The 20,009-nt window shown below is 35.2% G+C and overlaps 1 protein-coding gene across 3 annotated transcripts in view; it reads left to right on the top strand.

Moving 5' to 3' along the window:
* The window catches only part of Ythdc2 (YTH domain containing 2), a 93,175-nt gene extending 79,309 nt beyond the window's left edge, over positions 1-13,866 (top strand). For 2 of the 3 annotated variants that reach the window (XM_023716500.1, XM_023716501.1), the window contains 7 exons: positions 1,250-1,359; positions 3,421-3,713; positions 6,808-6,985; positions 10,318-10,521; positions 11,706-11,888; positions 13,423-13,437; positions 13,603-13,866. In XM_023716500.1, the coding sequence (XP_023572268.1) occupies positions 1,250-1,359; positions 3,421-3,713; positions 6,808-6,985; positions 10,318-10,521; positions 11,706-11,888; positions 13,423-13,437; positions 13,603-13,671 (1,052 nt within the window). In that variant the 3' untranslated portion in view covers positions 13,672-13,866. Of the gene's footprint in view, positions 1-1,249; positions 1,360-3,420; positions 3,714-6,807; positions 6,986-10,317; positions 10,522-11,705; positions 11,889-13,422; positions 13,511-13,602 lie in introns of all 3 variants that reach the window. The other variant, XM_004632227.2, reaches the window with a different exon arrangement.
* Positions 13,867-20,009: the final 6,143 nt, after the last annotated feature.

Raw genomic sequence — 20,009 nt, 5'->3', positions numbered from 1 at the left:
GCTATAAACATCGGCACACATATATCCCTATGATATGATGTTTTCAGATCCTCTGGAAAAATTCCCAGTAGAGGAATAGCTGGTTTAAAGGGGATTGTTTTTGTCTTTTTTAGACAGGGTCTTGCCATACAGTTTAGGCTGGCCTTGGGCTGACTTTGTAGCCTAGGCTATTCTCAAATTTGGCAGTGATCTTCCTGCCTCAGCCTCCCGAGTACTGGGATTACAGATGTGGGCTTCCATGCCTGGTTTATAATGTTAATTTTTGTTTAAATAGTTTAGTAGAAGTAGTGGGGCTTACAGTGTAACATTTATAATAATTTTTGTTTTAGTAGTTTAAATAGGATTTATACTACTATTTAATATTTTTCTAGCATTTTATTTACAATTACATTTATTGTTGAAACTGAGCTGTTTTGTGCAGTATATGCTTCTAGTTAAACACCTGTATGTTTTAGATGTTATAAAATTTCAAAGTAAGGTTCAAACTTGTCTTATTAAATAAATTAGTTATTACTTGGCTCTTTCAAAGTTTCAGAGACTAGGTGTTCTGAATTTTTTGGTTTAAGGACATCTTAATTTTTTCTTTAGGTTTGAGTTTTTCCACTTTTTCTTTCAGTTTTAGTAATTTTCAAAGAACTTAGTAAATATGAAGATTTCAAATTTATTCTGTAATTATACATTATATATCTTTTAGCGTACTTTAATTTTGTAATACATTCTAGACTTGTAATTTTATCTCACTTGATTTTGTTGATTTATGCTTACTTCCTTTGTTAAATTTATAGTCTTATCCCTTAAATGTTTTCAGAGAACTAGATTAACTACTATTACCATTTTATCTCTAATTCATCAATTTTTGTTTTCATTTTCTATTATGATTTGGGTTTTAAGATATGTTTCTAAGCTGTAGTTTTTCAAGTTAAGACTGAATTTATTTAAGTGTTGTTTGGAGTATTCTCTGTTTTCTCCTACCTTTCTTTATGTTCTTAGCTTTTTTTTCATTCACTTGTTGTGTTTCTGTTTTTAATTCTTGTTCTTGTTTGGTTGCATTATGATTAGAGATTGTGGTCTTTAAAATATATTGTTTTTTTCTTTTAAATATTGATAATTAAGGATCTACTTTATTTAAAGGACTTCATACAAATTGTATGTCAGGAGGGTTAATGTGCTTAGTATCTTTCTTGCGTACTGTTTTTCTACAATGTAAGATGGTAAAAATGATTTATTCTTTCAATATGTGTTGGGACAGCGGATGGCATTCCCAATGACAGTAGTGACAGTGAAATGGAGGACAGAACTACTGCTAATTTGGCAGCTCTGAAGCTTGATGAGTGGCTCAATTTTAAGCTAGAGCCAGAGGTGAGTTTCTTTTTAATAGGAAATAGAAGGGGTGATCAAAAAGAAATAGGTCAACATTTAAATTAACAATATATTACAGTAAAATACAGATTGCCTTTAATCCCCTTTGCTTTGAACATACTTATTCTATCATTCTTGCCATTTCCTGAAGCTGTTACAGAAGTTTTCTTTTGGGAGGATCTTTATGCAGTATGATTAGAAATATAATAAATGTTGCTGCCTAGAAAGGCAGGCATATAAAAACATTACAGTATGTCTTCATCCACCTTATTCAAAGGATTTGGTACTAAACAATTTCTGGCTCTAGGTCAAAGTAAAAATAATCATGGCAGGTAACAGTTTGATACACAGTATAATAAATTTTTTATCTTTAATTCAAAACCTTTAATATTGGAGAATATGGTTTTCCCAGTTTTCATAAGATCCTCAGTATAGCCTGTTCTGCTCTATTGGTTTCTTTTTTCCCAGCAGAGGAATTGAGCAACCTAGGTGTGGTTCAGTATTTACTGCATGATTGTTTTAGTCTGCTTGTGCTGCTGTAGCAGAGTGCCATAGCCTGGGTAACAAGGCTTTATTTCTTATAGTTCTGGAGTCTGGGTAGCCCAGGTGCGGGTGCTGGTGAGGACTGCTTCTGCTTTCAAGATGGCATCTTGATCCCTATGTCCTCTGCAGGGAATGAGTGCTGTGTCCTCATAAGGCAGAAGTATGAGAGACATAAACTCCTGCCAGGAATCCCTTTATATATGGGTGTGTGATCCAGTCATCTCCCCAACATTAGACCTCCCAATATTGTTCTGCGGGGATTATGCTCAGCATGAACTTTTAGAGTAGATGAAAACATTCCAACTGTAACAGTAACATATGAGTATTTCTGCATATATAGAAAAATAGAGTATCTGGTACATGTGAACTCCATTATTGTGTGTAATTCTGTTTTTGAGAGAACAGTATAAGTCATTTTGTTTTTTCATATACTTCTGAACTCGGAAGGGTAAAGATTTTTTCAAATTAAAATTTCTTGACAAAGCCTTCCCTTAATTTCATCTGTGCTTCAAAAAAATCTATATCCATGAGGGAGGTGAGAACTAAGCTGTCAGTAGTCAGCACTGGATAGGTTTACTTTTTTGTTTTTTTTTTTTTAAATTTTTTAATTTTTAATTTTGCAGAACCAGGGATTGAACTCAGGCCCTTGCGCTTGCCAGGGAAGCACTTATTCCACTGAGCTGTCTCCCTGGCCCTTAGGTTTACTTTTTTGTTAATTATTCATTAATTCCTCCTTTGTTAACCATACATTCATCTCTCCAGCCTACTACTGTGTTTTTCATTCCTATTCTATTTCACTGAAATTGTCCTGAGTGAGGTCATGTGTGTTTTCTACTCCTCCATGTTGTCAGAGCCAGTCTGTCCTTTATTGCCCCTAATATTTGACTCTCTAATACTTCCTTTCAGTAATTCTTCACTTTCCCACATTTTTGTCCTTACTCCTGCTTCCTCTTTATCATGAGTTATTGTGACATTCATGCTTTTTAATGCTTCTCATGTGTTAATTCCTTCTTAGGTTATTTCACTTACTGTTACATTTATGTTAGTGCCTTAAATTTTACATTCACTTATTCTCTCTGCCTTGCTGTCTCCTCACTTGTTGCACAATTCCTGGGACCCTTACCTCTGTTTCTAGTTTTAGTAACCATATATGCACTCATGACTCCCAAGTTTATATCTTTTGGCTTAGGCCTTTCTGTGACTCCAGGTGCCTTCTGGATGTCATCATTTGGATGCTGTGCAGGTACTATATTTGAATACAATTACTAAATATATTTTTCTTTATTTAGCTTGTTGCTTTTTCAATATTAGTTACATTTTACCAACCAGGGTTGACCATTTGCCTTAAGACTATTTTCTTTGATTTCATGATATGATAAAAAAATTTCATTCATAAAACAAATGATTGAAATTAGTAATAAATTATACTAAGGGTAAAGTATGCTCTTTGGAAATATAGACCTTAAATGATAAACAAAGAAATATCTTACATATGTAATTACATTGTGCTTTGAACAGGCAGCCAATTTATTACTGCAACTCAGACAGAAGTGGCACAGCTTATTTTTACGCCGAATGAGAGCTCCATCTAAACCTTGGTCTCAAGTAGATGAAGCTACCATAAGAGCAATTATAGCTGTTTTAAGCACTGAAGAACAGTCTGCAGGTTTACAACAACCATCTGGGATTGGCCAAAGGCCACGGCCTATGTCTTCAGAAGAACTTCCTTTGGCCTCATCTTGGAAGGCAAATAATAGTAGGAAAAGTGCTGCAGATTGTGAATTTTCTGATGAGTCTACTACTGCAGAAAGGTAAGTTATAAATGGGAGAGGTTTTCTTCAGGAGAATTACATATGATACTTATAATTTCCCATAATGTAGAAGAGTCTGATAGAATTATTTTTCATTTGTAACACAATTCTTACAAGTTAAGGTAATATATAGAACTTTAAGATACTGATATATAATTTTGAATTAGTAAAGCCATTCTTTCTAGATAAATTGAAAATATTGTATTTTTCACAACTTTCACATTTAAGATCTCTTAGCAAATTTTCTTTTAGATTGCACACTTTAAAATTGTATCCTTTTGTTGATACATGTCAAGTGATGTATTTCCTAGATATGTACAATGAGAAGCACTGCCTATGGCTATCTTTAAAGAACAACTTTCCTGCAAACCTTGTATACTGTTGATATTCTAACATTTTTAAAAGTACTTCATTCTTTCCTGGCAGGCACATTGATTGTCTGTTCTTAGTGTGAGAAGTATAGCAATAAAATAGTAAGACCTTTCTCATGTAGAGTTTAAATTTTTGTGAGGGAGGCACAAATTTACTGTCATGTGACAGAATTCCTATTACAATTTAACCAATTTTTTTTTTCTTGTATTTAGCAATTAGGTATATTGTTGTATGATTGAGAAAGTTCTTACCATGACCTATTTATGTAAACAGTGTATTTTAGTAGCAGTGTTTATAATGAATTTTTGACCAAGAATTAAAAATATGTCTGGTTGTGAGAGCATTTTAAGTTTTGTATCAGTTAAAAACTTTTTTAAGCACATTGGAATTCACGACCAAGTTAGTATTGTTATCTATGAGACTAGTGTGGACAACATTAGTAGAAAATCTTAATAATAAGAATATGATTTCAAAGGCCAGCCAGATAGCTCAGCAGACTAAAGTGCCTGCTTAGGCAGAGTGCAGCGACCAGGGTTTGATCCCCAGCATGCCATGCTGTCTTTGCCCCTGACACATGCTGAAATGGCAATTGAGACGGGGCATGGTGGCATGAGCCTGTAATCCTAGCACTTGAGAGGCTGAAAACAAGAGAATCACAATGAGTCTGATCTACATAGTGAGACCCTGTAGACCCTGTAGACCCTGCTCTAAATTCATTAAAAAACCGAAAAACCAAAAACGAATATGATTTCAGCTTGACTTTGTGGCACATTGTAATTCCAGCAGTCTGGAAGGCTGAGGCAGAAGGATTATAATTTTGAACCCAGGTTGGGCGTCTGAGCAGGATCTTGTCTGAAACAAACAACAAACAAACAAAAGGCTAGAAATGTGACTCATTGGGAAATCCCTAGTTTAATTCCTAGTACTGAAAAAACTATTTCATAGTGTAAAAACTGAAAATGGAATTAGGAAAAACATAAATTATGTGATACTTACTGTTTTTTAAGGAAGAGATAGAGATTTTATCATCTTCTTTGATCAGATTTTGCTTGGTGAGATAAAAGCCTTGATAGGTTTGTCAGTTGACTTCAATGAAAGAATAAAAAATGTGTTTTCAAGTTCGTTAAGGAATAGCTCATTGAGTTTCTAAGAAAAGGTATATGTACCTGAATGTTCTATATGGTCTAGATTTTACTGAGGGAAGAAATACTAAAATGTACATTTTCTATTTGTATCCTCTTTACTCTTTGGTTGTTTAGAATGTGGGAATTATTTCCTTAAACATTGTCATGTGTTATATAAATAATTGTTTAGATCATTAACAACACAATATGTATTTGAATATAAATGCATATGTATGTATGTGTGTTTATGTACATACATATTTTTAGAAATCCTTTTTTCTTGATAAAAGCCAGTTGGGCATGGTAGCACAGGCTTGTAATCCCAGCACTCAGGAAAACTGAGAAAGGAAGATCTCTTAGAGTCCTAGGTCGGCCTGAACTACATAATGAAACCCTATCTTAAAAATAAAAAGACAATGCATGAATAAAAATTGGGAAAATACAAATTATACATATTTATATGCTATAATATCAGTTATACCTTAGAAACAGACTATCCTAAAGAATTTTAAACCATAACACACCTATAATATTCAAATAACGGAACTAAACAAGAAAAGGGGATACAGATGTATGGCCATTTTGTATCTGTGTATTCAAAATGGTTAGGATAGATATATAATTACATTCTCTTAATGAATAGAGGGATTTGTTCTAATAGTGTTTGTAAATAGGATATCATGTCCGCATCTTGTACAGCAAGTAACCACTAGGAAGAATGTATGCAGTGTGTTAATTATTGAAACTGTCTTACCAATTTGATTTGAAACTGTCTCATTGCTATTTGTTTCTCAATAAAATTATGGGGAAAAAAAGAATTTTAAACCATTCTTTTTTAGTTATTGGAAATTGTAGCCTGCTATTTTTTATTCTCTTACCTGAGTAGTAAGATAAAAATTGCATCCATTGTTTAGCCTTTTAGTAATATTAATAAGTAAAGCTTGGAGTTCATTAATGAGTAATAGAGTAAAAATCAGGAAGATATATGTATATGTGTGTATATATGTACATATGTATTTATCTCTAAGACTTTTTTCTTTTAAATTAATAAAATAATGGCACCTATTTATGATATAGAGTATGTTTCAGGAAGTTGCCCAGGCCGGACTTTAACCTGTGATCCTCTTGCTTCTGTCTCTCAGAGTGCAGAGATTATAGGTATGGACCACTGCCACCAGTTCTTAATTTTTAAATATACTTAGAGAATTAAGTTCTCTTAAAAATATTATGCCCCCCCAAAAAAAATACTGTACCATACATCATAATGTCATTGGCACTCCAGATTGAAATACTACCTTCCTTGTATTCTAAACTTACGGATAACTGTTGGACCAGTGAGATAGCTCAGCAAACTAAATGCCTTGTTTGGCAAGCACAGGAACTGGGATTCAATACCTGGTCCCACCTGCTGTGCTGGCCCCGTCTCTGGGGTGCAGTGAGCTGGTCAAAGGAGTGTGGGCATGGTGGTGCACTCGGGAGGCTGAAAATAGGAGGATCACTATGAGTCTAAGTTGTGTAGTGAGATCCTGTGCCAATTACATAAAAAAATGGGGAAAAAATTTTATGGATAATTGTTTGTTTCTTCCTTCTGGTTCAAGAGTATTGATGAAATCTCCATCTGCGGCATTACATCCACCTCAGAAATACAAAGATAGAGGAATTTTACATCCTAAACGAAGCACAGATGACCGATCAGATCAATCTTCTGTAAAATCTACAGATAGCAGTAGTTACCCAAGTCCTTGTGCTAGTCCCTCTCCTCCATCCTCAGGAAAGGTAGAGTATCTATAAGTAGATGTAGTAAGGAAGAGATTTGTAGCATGTCTAATGTTACATTAGATATTTAAATATTTAACATGTTCTTGCTGACCTGTACCACTGGTGGCATGTGCATGATTGTCCTGTTGGGCAGCTTGTACTACCTGTAGTACAGCAACACATATGCCATTGGTAGTGGTACAGCACCACCTGGCTGTAAGACAGAAATTATGGGCCTTGTTATAAAAGTGTTAAACAGCATTGGCCTCTGTTCTATTCAAGCTGGGGAACTGGAGGCACATGGAATAAATCTTTTAAGTTCTTTCCTATTTGCCAGACATTTGTAATGTTTATACTTCTGTGAAATGTCTTCATTTTGCTTGCCCATTTTTCGATTAGGTCTTTTATTTGGGGAGGATTTTTTAAAATGTATTTTGTGGAAGGTCTCAATATGCAGCTTGGACTCATAATGATCCTTCTGTTTTCAGCCTCCTCAGCATTGGGATTACAGGGATGCGCCACCACACTCAGACTCAGTGGCCAGCTCAACACACCCAGGGGCAGGGCTGGCACAGCATGGGATACAGGGGATCGAACCCCGGTTCCTGCACTTGCCTAAGCGGGTGCTTGGTCTTCTGAGCTATCATGCTGACCCTTGGGGGGCTTTTTAAAAAGTTCTTTATATATTCTAGATATGTGTCCTCTGTCTGAGGAATCATTGGCAATTTCTTTTTTATAATTTTGTAGATTTTCTATTCACTCTGATGATTCTTTCACTGTGTAGATACTTTTAGTCTGATATGATTCCATTTGTTGATTCTTGAAACTATTTCCTGTGCACCTGGCATCTGTTCTGAAAGCCTGTGCCTACACCTATCATTTCAAGAGCTTTTAACTATTTTCTCATCCAAAAGATTGTTCCTGATTTAACTTGGATCCATTTTGATTTTAGTTTAGTACATGGTGAGATATAAGAATGTAGATTCAATCTTCTACATGTAGATAGCTAGTTTTCCCAGTTCCATTTATTAAAGAGGATCTTTCCTCCCTCTGGCATATGTTTTTTAGGCCATTTGTCAAAGATCAAATGATTTGAATGTCCTTAGGGTTGTTTTTGCATCCTCTGTTCTGTTTCATTGGTACTTGTGTCTGGTTTTGTGCCATATTGTGCTTTTTTTTTTTTTTTTTTTCTGTTTTTTTTTTGAGACAGGATGTTGGTATATAATTCAGGTTGGCCTGAATCTCACTACATAGCTCAGGCTGGGCTTGAACTTACAGCAGTCCTGCCTCAGCCTCCCAGATGCTGAGATTACAGGTGTGTACTACCCTGCCCACCTCCACGCTGTTTTTAATCATAGTAGCTTTGTAGTATAACTTCAGGCCCAATATCACAATCCTTCCTGCTTTGTTGTTTTTCACTCAGGATTGCTGTTCCTATTTCATTTCTCTTCTGCTTCCGTATGAATTTTTGAAGAATGTTGTTGGTATTTTGCTTAGGATTGTGTTAAATCTGTATATTAATTTTGAAAGTACAGGTAATTTGACTATATTGGGTCTACCTATCCAGGGACAGGAGATATTGTTCCAATTTCTGATACCCTTTACAGTTTACTTTTTCAGAGTACTACAGTTTCCATTTTTGACACCTTTTACTTTTTTAGGTTAATTCCTGAGTATTTAAATTTTTGATAATATTGTAAATGGTATTTTTCCCTAATTTTTTTGGACAGTGGATTGATTATTAATGTACAAGAATAATGTTTTTTTTTTTGGTGTGTGTGCTTTTATTTTGTGCTGCATTACTGAATTTGGTTATTCTAAGTGTTTTGATAAATTTTTTGGAATCTTCTGGCTGTCTTTATGTTTACTGATATTTTTAGTGTCTTACGTAGTTCAACTTTCTAATGTTTTCAAATACTGTGTTTTTATGTCCAGAAATTCCCTGGGAATCTATAAAAATTTCTTTTTTTCTTTACATTGTTTTCATGTTTTTCTGTACCTTCCTGAACATTGTGAAATATTTGTAATAGCTGCTTTATTTCCCTTATCTCCTAAGTCTCTACCATGTGAGTCTGGTTCTATTGATTACATTTTTTCATGGTAATAGAATATATTGTTCATTTTCCCCCCATTTCTTATAAAGTTGTTTGCTTGCTAGACAATTGTAGTCCCTTAAGTAAAGTTCACCTTTGTTCTGTTGTATAGTTTAGTAGTAATCGGTTTCATCCCTTTGAGGTATGATTGCAAGTAGTGTTAGAATGAGGCCAGAGTAAAGTTTGTTCTGGTATTAATGTAACTTTAGGGGAGGTTTATCTATCTATCTATCTATCTATCTATCTATCTATCAATCTATCAATTTATTTATTTATTTATTTATTTATTTATTTATTTATTTATGGAGGTTTATTTTTTGTTTTTGGTGCCGAGGACCGAACTCAGTGCTTTCAGCTTGCTAGGCAAGCATTCTACTGCTGAGCCAAATCCCTAGCCCCTAATTTAACTTTAATAATAAGGTGTGACCCTTCTGTGGGCCAGTGCCTTAAGTGTTACAAAGTCTCTATTCTGGCTAAGGATAGCATGACATAGTCCCAGTCAAATGTGAGTTCTCATGGCTTGGTGTACTGCCTTCCCTCAGATTTTTCCTAGTCACAATACATTTTGTTTGTTACTTATTTTGGGTCAGGGGGGACCTCTCTGCAGTTTCTTTGGAGCTCTCTATGCAGTCCCTTTCTGTCTAGTACATTGCCACACAAATTGTAGCTACCTTATTCTCTAAATGCCAGTCTCTTGTCTTTGCAATTCACTGAGACTGCTGGATTATTTGTGTCTTTTTGTCGCTTAGAAATTGTCTCCACACAGTAAGCTGGAGCAATTTTAGTTTTGATTTCAGAATATGAAAAGTTTACTAAATTTTTTTCAAATAATATATTTCAAATATAAATCAAAATTGATAACCCAGGATCATTTTTTGATAAAGCATTTTGAATGCTTTAAAAATGAATAATGATTTTGGGCTCCTAATTTAGCTTCACTTGGGCATGAGGCTGCACACCTGTAATCCCAGCACTCGGGAAGCTGAGGCAGGAGGATCACTGTGAGTTTAAGGTGAGCCTGAGTTACAAAGTGAGTTCAGGTCAACTTGAACCGCATAGTGAAATCCTGTCTCTAAAAACAAACAAACTTCATTTTGGCTGACTGTTGTATCAGTTTTCAGGCATGGTAGAGCTGTTTCCATTGCTAAATGTTTTGGTTTATGTATATGTTCTCATTTTTTGAAAATGCTATTTAATGGAGTCTCTTACTTTTGAAAGGTCAAATTACCTTTCAGGAACTTGTACTTTCTTTTACAGGGTTCAAAATCTCCTTCACCAAGACCAAACATGCCTGTTCGATACTTCATAATGAAGAGTAGCAATTTGAGAAACCTTGAAATTTCTCAACAGAAGGGTATCTGGTCTACAACCCCAAGTAATGAACGAAAGCTAAATCGAGCCTTTTGGGAAAGCAGTATGGTTTACTTGGTATTTTCTGTTCAAGGATCTGGACATTTTCAGGTGAGCCGTACTCACCTGAAACAGTAGAATGGCCTTGTTCTGGCCATAGATGACACTGGACAGAAGAAACAAAACAATACTGTGTCTATTTTGTTGGGATACAAGAATGACTTTGGCTTGAGGAATGTTTTATATCTCTTCAAGGGGATAATAGAACTAGGAACTTAGATTCACTATTTCTCAGGTAGATTAAAATAAAAGAGAAACTTTACCTTTTTATTATCTGCTTCTTTTAATAGACCAGCAGAAGTGCACAGTACAGTAGTCCAAACCATAGTGCTTACATAGCTAGATAAATCTGTTTCCCCCACTACCTCTCCTGTCTTTCTCCTCAAATCAATAATTCCTTCATTTTGAGTAAGAAACTTTACCTTTTTTTTTTTTTCTTTTTTTTTTGGCGGAACCGCAGATTGAACTCATGCCCTTGCACTTGCCAGGGAAGCGCTTATTCCACTGAACCATCTTCCCAACCCCAAGAAACTTTACCTTTTGATATGTTAAATAGGCTGAAAAAGTATTGTCAATGAAGAAAGTATAACTCTTCTTGACTTATTGTATATTAGAGTTTATAAAATAATTTATTACTGATGTAAAATTTTTTTAAAATAAAAATTTAGAGGTTTGATTGTATTTCTTTTCAGAGTTTTTATTTATTTATGTTTTAGTTTTTGAAAAAGGGTTTGCAGGCCTTGAACTCACTAAGTAGCCCAGCCTGGCCTGCCTCAGCCTCCTGATTAATGGTGTTCACCATCATGCCCAACCTACATTTTTATGTAATAATATCATCATAGAACTGTTGATACATTATAAACTCTTAATATTTAATTAATCTTTTTTTAAAAATGTTTTTAGTACAGGGTTTACAGGGTCTAACTACGTAGATTGAGTTAGTAGTGATCTTCCTGTTTTCAGCCTCCCAAGTGCAGGGATTACAGGCAGGTGCCACCACGCCCAGTCTCATTCACCCTCTCAGCACACCCTGGGGGCAGGGCTGAAACAGCACTAAATTCTTTAATATTTGAAATTATGTTAGAGTAGAATTGGTTTTTCCTCTAAAATTTAATGATAAACCTTTTTATAAAAATTAAATAGCTTTTCTGTTAGTTCAGGAAACAAGCTAAAAAAGATAAATTTATATATTTTAATATTCTTTCCCCTACACTTTTTCTTCATTTTACCTGCAGGGATTTTCAAGGATGTCTTCTGAGATAGGAAGGGAAAAGAGCCAAGAGTGGGGCTCAGCTGGACTAGGGGGAGTATTTAAGGTGGAGTGGATACGAAAAGAAAGCCTTCCCTTTCAATTTGCACATCATTTACTTAATCCTTGGAATGACAACAAAAAAGTGCAGATAAGCAGAGATGGGCAGGTATGCACTGGTATTTGCATTTTTTCTTTTTTGGTATTTACATTTTTTCCTTTGAACTTTATTTTATTTTGATATTATTCAATGCTTAGAGGAAAAACCTACAAATTATATATTCCCAGGTACATGGAAACAGTGATTTTGCTAAAAAGTATACTTGCGAATGTGTCTTACAGTTTTTTTTTTTTTTTTTTAGCATGGTGTAAATTGCGTTTCTTGCAGTCATTCATGTATGACATCTTGCATGAGTTGTTTCATGGTGGTTACTATATGGTCAAAACTTAGTGTAGTCGTAAGATAATTGGACAAAATTCTCAAAACAGTATTTAACTTCTATCATTATACAAACATTTTTATATTGTAGTAGCTTGCTTTATTTTTATTAGATTTTGCTTTTGTGATACTAAAGTGTATTTTAAGCTGGTTATAATAATGGGAATTAATATACGGGGTTAAGATGCAGTGCTAATTGTGTAATTTAGTTCTTGTAAATGAGTCAGTCAGCTGGAAAAATAGTTCAGCAGCATAAGCACCTGCCTGCCCAGGGCAAGTTCCTGAGTTCAATCCCAAGAACCAAAAAATTCATAAGAAAAATGAGTTATCAGTCCATTTTATATAGGAGGAAATAGACTTACATATTTATTTTGCCTAAGATTGAATAGTTATTTATTTCAACCAGTGTAGCTTATTTCATACCACAATGGGAAAAGCAGTCAGGTCCTTTTTAAGTATTGATCAGAGGTATTATGCTACAGGAAAACTATAAAGTGGAATTTTTTTCATTTCTATGATAATACTTTTATTTCATAATAGTGAGTAGAAATTAAATAATTCCTAAGATTAGAATATATTGTCATTTAAGATAGTCTCTTGGTGAAAAAGTCATAAAACATGTAATATGGTATGTTTTACAATAAAGGTTTGGAAATTCAAGTTAAGTGCTTTTGTTGTTCGTATTTAATACAAAATCCATTATTTCCAAATGGACAAAAATTTAGAAGAACATTCTGGAAATCTGTTGCCATTTGTAATAAAAGTAAAGATATTTCTACATTAACTACAGTCTTATTTAGAAAGTCCACCTTATTCATTCTAAATTTATCAAAGAATTAGAACAATGTGAACCATATAATTTTAGTGTATTCTAGTAAGAAATTATTATTATTATTATTATTATTTGTATTTTAGAGAAGGGCCTACAGGGTGTTCAGGGTCTCACTGCTAGATCAGACTTGTAGTAATGTAGTGATCCACCTGCTTGCAGCCTCCCAAGAGCTGGGATTACAGGCGTGCACCACCACACCCATTCTCAGTTGTCATCTCAGCATGCCCGGGGGATGGGGCTGGCATGGCAGGCTGGGGGATTGAATCCCTGGTCCCTGTGCCTGCTTGCAGGCGCTTTAATTCACTGAGCTATTTGGCCAGCCCTAAAAACAAAATTTAAAGTGATTTTTAAAACATTTTTATCAATATTCATTTTGCTGGTTAAATAAAATTGTAATCCAGGTTTTTTATGTTTATTTTGATTTTCATCCAGGAACTAGAACCTCAGGTTGGTGAACAGTTGCTCCAGTTATGGGAACGCCTTCCTTTGGGAGAAAAATCCACAACTGATTGACTCTCAGGTTATATACCTTAATTGACTTTGAGTACTGACAGTATTTATTTTCCTTAAGATGACTTATATTATTTACTTTTTTTTTTTTTCTTTTTCTAGAACTCACCTGTGGAGGACATCATGCCTATTACAACTATTGAGTGCACTGACTTCAAAAAATTGATATAGGGTTTTGTATCACCAAATGGCCTTTTCTGGTTTAGAATGTTGCTTCAGAGTCACCACCATCTTTATACATAAGACAGAAGGATCCTTTAAGTCTTTGTAGTGGTCATATGGATTGCTTATGTAATTTTTTATTTTATTTTATTTTTTGTGGAGGGTTCACCCCATCCTGGGGCAGGGCTGGCACAGCATGTGGTGCCAGGGATCAAACCACGGTCTCTAGGCTTGCCTAAGCTTACCTAGGCAGGTGCTTTAGACCGCTGAGCTATCTTGCCAGCCCCTGCCTATGTAATTTTTGTTAATATGTTTATAAGGAATATCTTTTGTTAATAATGTTTATAAGTTCAGTATATTTTAAACAAACTTTATTTGAAGTTAAACATTTCCTTAAAACCCTGACCTACAACTATTTTTTTGGTCCTGGGAATTGAATTCATGACCTTGAGCTTGCCAGGCAGGCCCTAGTGCTGCTGAGTCTTGGCTTCTAGCTCATGTTGATGACTGTAATGTGGGAAACTTCAATATATCAGTACATCTGAGCAACCTTTTAGAAGAGTCAACTCTTTAAGAAATATCATTAACAAATAGAACCAATCAACCAAATTCTAAAATTATCCCTTTAAAAAATAGAATGTATTAAGGTCTATTCATTTCATCATTTTTAATGTGAAATACATTAATGAAAAAAGTAGAAATGTTCCTTTGGTGTGATTATAAAATGCAGTAAAATCTGAAAATAAGGCAGAATACCTTCCTGCTTTTGATTAGATCAGATCAAGTGCTTAGTTTTATTCCTGGTCCTCCTTTTTTACTTGATGTATACCATACCCTTTCTTTTTTTCCATCCATTTAACAAACTTCACATACCTCTTATATGAGCACAGTTATTAAGACCTTTTTGTTTTGGTTACAGAAACTGGATTTAGATGAAAGTTAAATTCATGCAAGGTTTAAAAAATGTTCAAAAGTTATTGATAGCTCGGTTGTTTTATGTTCTTGAAACTAAACTGCAAAAAGGCCGCAGTTCAATGTCTTCTTCTATTCATTTTCATTACTTTTTCTTGACTTATGCTGTTAGATATGATTTCTCCTTTTTATATTTATTATTTAATAATTAATAGTTTGTTTTCTTTCTTATTTTCATTCTGTCTGTGTCTGTCTGTCTTGTACTAATGCCAGGTTACATACTATGTGGTCTTCTCAGGGTTATTTGGCTTGATACTGTTTATAAAGTTTTCCTAGAGACTTTTAAAAGGAAAATAGAAGTACATGGAAAAGTGAAGGAAATATCTTGGTTATTGAGCTCTAAATATTGAACAGGTTTGTTATATTTGTCATGATACATTTGGGTCATTAATAGAAGAACATGAGTCCACTTTAAAGACCAAAAAGAAAACTGCTTAAGTCCTATGAAAAATTATGGGTCAACATAAATAATATGGGGCAACAAAATCCTAAGGACCCTCTACTTTTTCTGAGAAAAGTGTATGTTAATTTAGAGTGTCAGCTGTGAATTTTGCTTGTATTAGTAATTAGCTTTTTAAAAATACTTTTGAGACATACCTGTAAATTCAGCTAATATGAATTATGTGAAATATGTTCCATTGTATGTGTTACATTTTTTTATTAGAGTAACTTGTATTTTCCTGATAATGTATACTTTTTTAAAGAAAAGTATACATTTAGTAGTTCACAGTGTTCAAAATTTGGAAAAACTTTTTAAAATTGAAACTTGTTTAATCTGTTTTCTATTGTTTAACCCTGTATATAAATGATGGGTTTGTTGGTAAATGAACACACTTTGAATGTACTTAATGCTGTTTTTGGAAGACATGAACTTTAAATATACTTATTAAATGAAATTCTGTTAAGTTATTCAGATCTTGTTAATGATACTAATAGGACTAAGGTAACAGTGATTAAGAATACACTGACAAATCAGTGAATTTTATACTGAATAGTAAGTTGAACAATACTAAATTGGATGTAGAGTGTGATAGTTTCTTATCACTACCCTCTCCATAGCAAATATCTCAAGGTGGATGTGTGTTTAGAATAGTCTTTTTTTAAATCTTAAAAAAACTATGGCAGAAGTAGGAAATTTACGCTGTAACGAGGCACACATATTATGGAGAATAACTTGTATTTAAATGTCAGTATTAGGGAGATGGCTCAGTGGAATGAGTGCTTCCCTGGCAAGCGCAAAGGCCTGAGTTCAATCTCCAGTTCCACAAAACAAAACAAAATAAATGTCAGTATTTTTCCGCTCAGAAAAGCTGAACTGCCTGCTGTTTGCCAGAACTATTATTTCTTTGTGGAAAGTAGTAATACCTAAGTCACTTGGTTTCCATCAGTCCTTTTGTCTTCTAATTTGTTTCTACTAATTTAGTGGAAGCAGTTCATTGTCCTTTACTGATAAATATTTGCTTAATAGTATTAATGGTGGCATAATAAGATATATCAGGTAGAGTTTTTGCTGTCGCAGAGAAGCTTATATTCTTGTAACAGAATTTTATAATTTTATATGTAACAGTTAAAGACCAAGTGCTAAGGCATTTAAGAGGATGATCACTGAAGACTTCCTGCTGAACTTGTGCTTAAACATACCCTTAGCAATACATAAGTGTAAAAGGTTCGAGACAAGTTAACACTGTAGTGAAGACCTAGGAAAAGACAAGTTATTGTGGGCAATATTTCTTGGCAGAGTTTTAAAATAAGAATTGGACCATGTGAAGCACAGTATTTTATAAGAACTAAAAAATCTTGAGCTTTTGTGTGTATATAGGAGTACCTGTTTGAAGACTTCCCTGACACCCCCCTTGAATGGTAGATAAGTAATTTTTTAAGAGAACTCAAGAATCTGCATGTTTAGTAGACTTACTTGAAATGGGCCATTGAAACATATTGATAAGACCCAAAGATACTTGATGTGTTATGGATTATATCTAGATATCCCCCAAGCCGTACGTGATCATGGGTGGGGACTTGGGGCTGTGATTGGATCATGGGTATGTTGTACTCTTTGGTGGAATTATTTCAAAAATGTGCTGTTAGATGGGGCCTGGTTTGAAGAGGTGGCTGAAAGGGCTTGGCCTAGAGAGGTGTATTTCCCTCCCTAGCTCCTCATTTCCCTCTTTCTTGCTATTTGGCATGAGGTGAGCAGCTTTTCCTCCTCCATGCCTCTGTACCATGTTGTTTGTTATTTGGAATCAGATGACTATGAACTGAAATGTGAACCAAAATAAACCTCTTCTTTAAGAAGTGGGCATCAGATAGTGCGACAGCAATAAAGAAATAACTGAGCAATAAGTTTAAAGTTAATGTGACATTCACTCAAAATAATCCCATTTTTCATCTTTTGCAATCAGATGATAGAGGTTATTGGAGTGAAAGAGATATGTTTAGTCAGCTTGGTGTTGCAGTGACAAAATAGTTGAGAATAACAGAGAATGTTTTTTATTTTGGCTCATGGTTTCAGTGCATGGTTGGCTGGCTCTACTGCTGTAGGTTTGTGGTGATGGAGCACATCATGGTAGAGTGGGCATGGCTGAGCAAAGAAGAAAGCCATTTTTTAAAAGCTCCTCAGTTGGCCACCAAGCCTCACGTGCATAGCATTTTTGAATTTCATTGTCTCTGTCTTTGTCTTCCTCCTTTTCTTTCTTTTTTCATTTCGTTTTGTCGGGCCTCCTCTCCTCTTGCTTCTTCTCCTCTGACCTCCCCTTGCCTCACCCTACCCCACCTCTTGCTGTCTTTTTATCCTCACTTGCTCCCCTCTCTCCTTTCCTCCCTCCCTCCCTGTCTCCCTTCTTCGCTCTCTCCCGTCCTGTCCTGTCCTGTCCTGTCCTGTCCTGTCCTGTCCTGTCCCTGCCTCCCTGACCCCTTCTGTATTTTGAGTCAGGATCTCACTAGGTAACCCCAGGCTAACTTCAAACTTATCGTAATTCTTCTGCCTTAGTCTTCCAAGTGCTGGGATTACATATGTGCACCATCAGCCCCAGTTTACAGGGACATTTTTAGATCTAAATTCTAACAAGGCACTTGTGAAGCAAAAAGTATATCAAGAAACTCTCTACTTAGAGTAACTCTGAGGACAAATTCTTAACACTAGATATGAAATAGCAAATTCCTTAAATTTTCTGACCTCCAATTTTCTTTTTTTAATGTTATTATTTTATTTATGTGTTGGGTACAGGATCTCACTATCCAGGTTGGCCTCATAGTGATCCTCCTGCTTTCAGCATCCCCAGTGCTGGGACTACAGGCCTGGTCACCACTGGCAATGGTGGCAGCCTCAGTGTGCCTTGGGGCAGGGCCAGCACGGCATGTAGTGCCAGGGATTGAACCTAGGTCTCCGCACTTGCATTTTTAAAATCTTTTTAAAAACATTTATTTATTTGTATGTATGTATGTATTTGGTACAGGGTCTCACTATGCAGCTCAGACTCCTAGTAATCCTCCTGTCTCAGCCTCCCTAGTGCTGGGATTACAGGCATGCACCACCATGCTTGGTTTTTGTGACCACAGGCACGTCCAGGCTGGGGCCAGGATCCTTGTGCTCTATCACCCTGGCTTCTGACCTCCAATTTTCATATGAAAGTAAAAATTATATCTATCTTATGGGGTCATTGGGAGGAATAAATAAAAATGCTTGGATAAATGTGAACACAACACAAGTTTTCTTACCAGGCAGGTGCTGTGCCACCATGCTATATCCTTGGCCCCACACTACAATATTAAGTTTTTAGTAGTATTTGTTTAATAGTGTCACATACACTGTGAACTCTTGAATGTAGTTCATCCCTAACATACAGCTGCTCGGTAATTGGTGTTCAGTCTCTGTTATCCTAGAGTCTGTTGCAGGCTAGAGTACAACAGTAAACACATCCCTCCATACTCATAGAGTTTCTATTACAGTGCAATATCTTGAGTTGATGTAGAATCACCTAGTACTAGGTGATTAATATGATAATGCACACTATGTATACAATAAAGAGAAAGCTGCAAATCTTTTTGAAGTAAATATATGAGGCCTAAACTTGCATGTTTGGTATTCATCACAGAGATGGTATTTTAAGACTTATTTTTGGCAGGCCAGCCAAATAGCTCAGCGGATTAAAGTGCCTGCCCTTCCCCTCAGTGGGGTGCACTGAGATGGCAAATTGAGACTGGGTGTGGTGGTGTGTGCCCGTAATCTCAGCTCTTGGGAGGCTGTAAACAGGCGGATCATTACGAGTCCAATCTAGTAGTGAGACCCTGAACGTAGACCCTTCCCTAAAATTAAAAAAAAAAAAAAAAAAAGCCAAAAAACAAGCAAACAAAAAAACCCCAAAAGTCTTACTTTTGGGAGTTCAGGGGCAATATCCACACCTTTAGCAACAACTGCAGAAGACCTGAGTGTGTAAACCCAAGGAAAAGGGAGTAAATTGTTTGATAGAGTTCATCCTGTCATGCTGCAGAACTGGATTTGTGAAGACTGAGAAGGTGTATCTATAGACTGAGTGTAATCTTGAATGTTAGTCTGAAGTGTCTTCTAATGATCAAATATGCTAAAGGCTGCCTGTTGAGCCTGACTTCATCTGGTTTACCTGTACATTTAATAAATATTCCAAGACTATGCCTGTTCCTTCAGTTTATAAGAAAGGCAGGAGGAGAAATGATTTAGAGGTTTGTTTACTGTGGGAGAAGGGACCATGTATACTTAGTTTAACTCTTCCTGGATTCTCTATCTGTATTTTATTGCAAGTAACAATTTTTTTTCTTTTTTTACTTTTTCAGAGAGTACACATTAGAATTAAAAATTACAAGTGACACAGAAATTTACTTAGCAAAGTAATATGAATTTCACAGTATTTATTGTAATACACAGTGTTGTCTTCAAACCAGTTGTTCATACTACCAGATATATGCCTGTAAAATTGGAAGGAAGAAATGTGTAAGAAAATTTTTTTTTGAAATGTATAAGAAATTAAGAAGACAAAAATGAGAAACAATTGAAAAAAGGAGGCAAAACAAAGCATTAACTGCTCTTTCCCATAGACCAGCAGAAACGTAAAGTTGTCCAAACCATCCTGCTTACATATGTAGATAAATCTTTTTCTCCCACTCCCTCTCCTGTCCTTCTCCTCAACTCAGTAACTCTTTCCTTTTGAATAACTCCATTCCCTGTTACCAGTGTCTGTTGTAACCTTCAGATTCTGTTTTTCTCTTCCACATTCTCACACAAGGAGACAATGTGATGTTTTCACATGCAGGTCTGATTTATTTCATTTAAAATTACATTCTCTAGTTGCAGCCATTTACTGACAAAGGACTCAAATTTATCCTGTTTTATAGCTGAATAC

This window comes from Octodon degus, unplaced genomic scaffold (genome assembly GCF_000260255.1).
Source record: "Octodon degus isolate 3935 unplaced genomic scaffold, OctDeg1.0 scaffold00048, whole genome shotgun sequence".
NCBI lineage: Eukaryota > Metazoa > Chordata > Mammalia > Rodentia > Octodontidae > Octodon > Octodon degus.
Note: the sequence above shows the minus strand (reverse complement) of the source record. Positions and strands in the feature narration are given on the sequence as shown.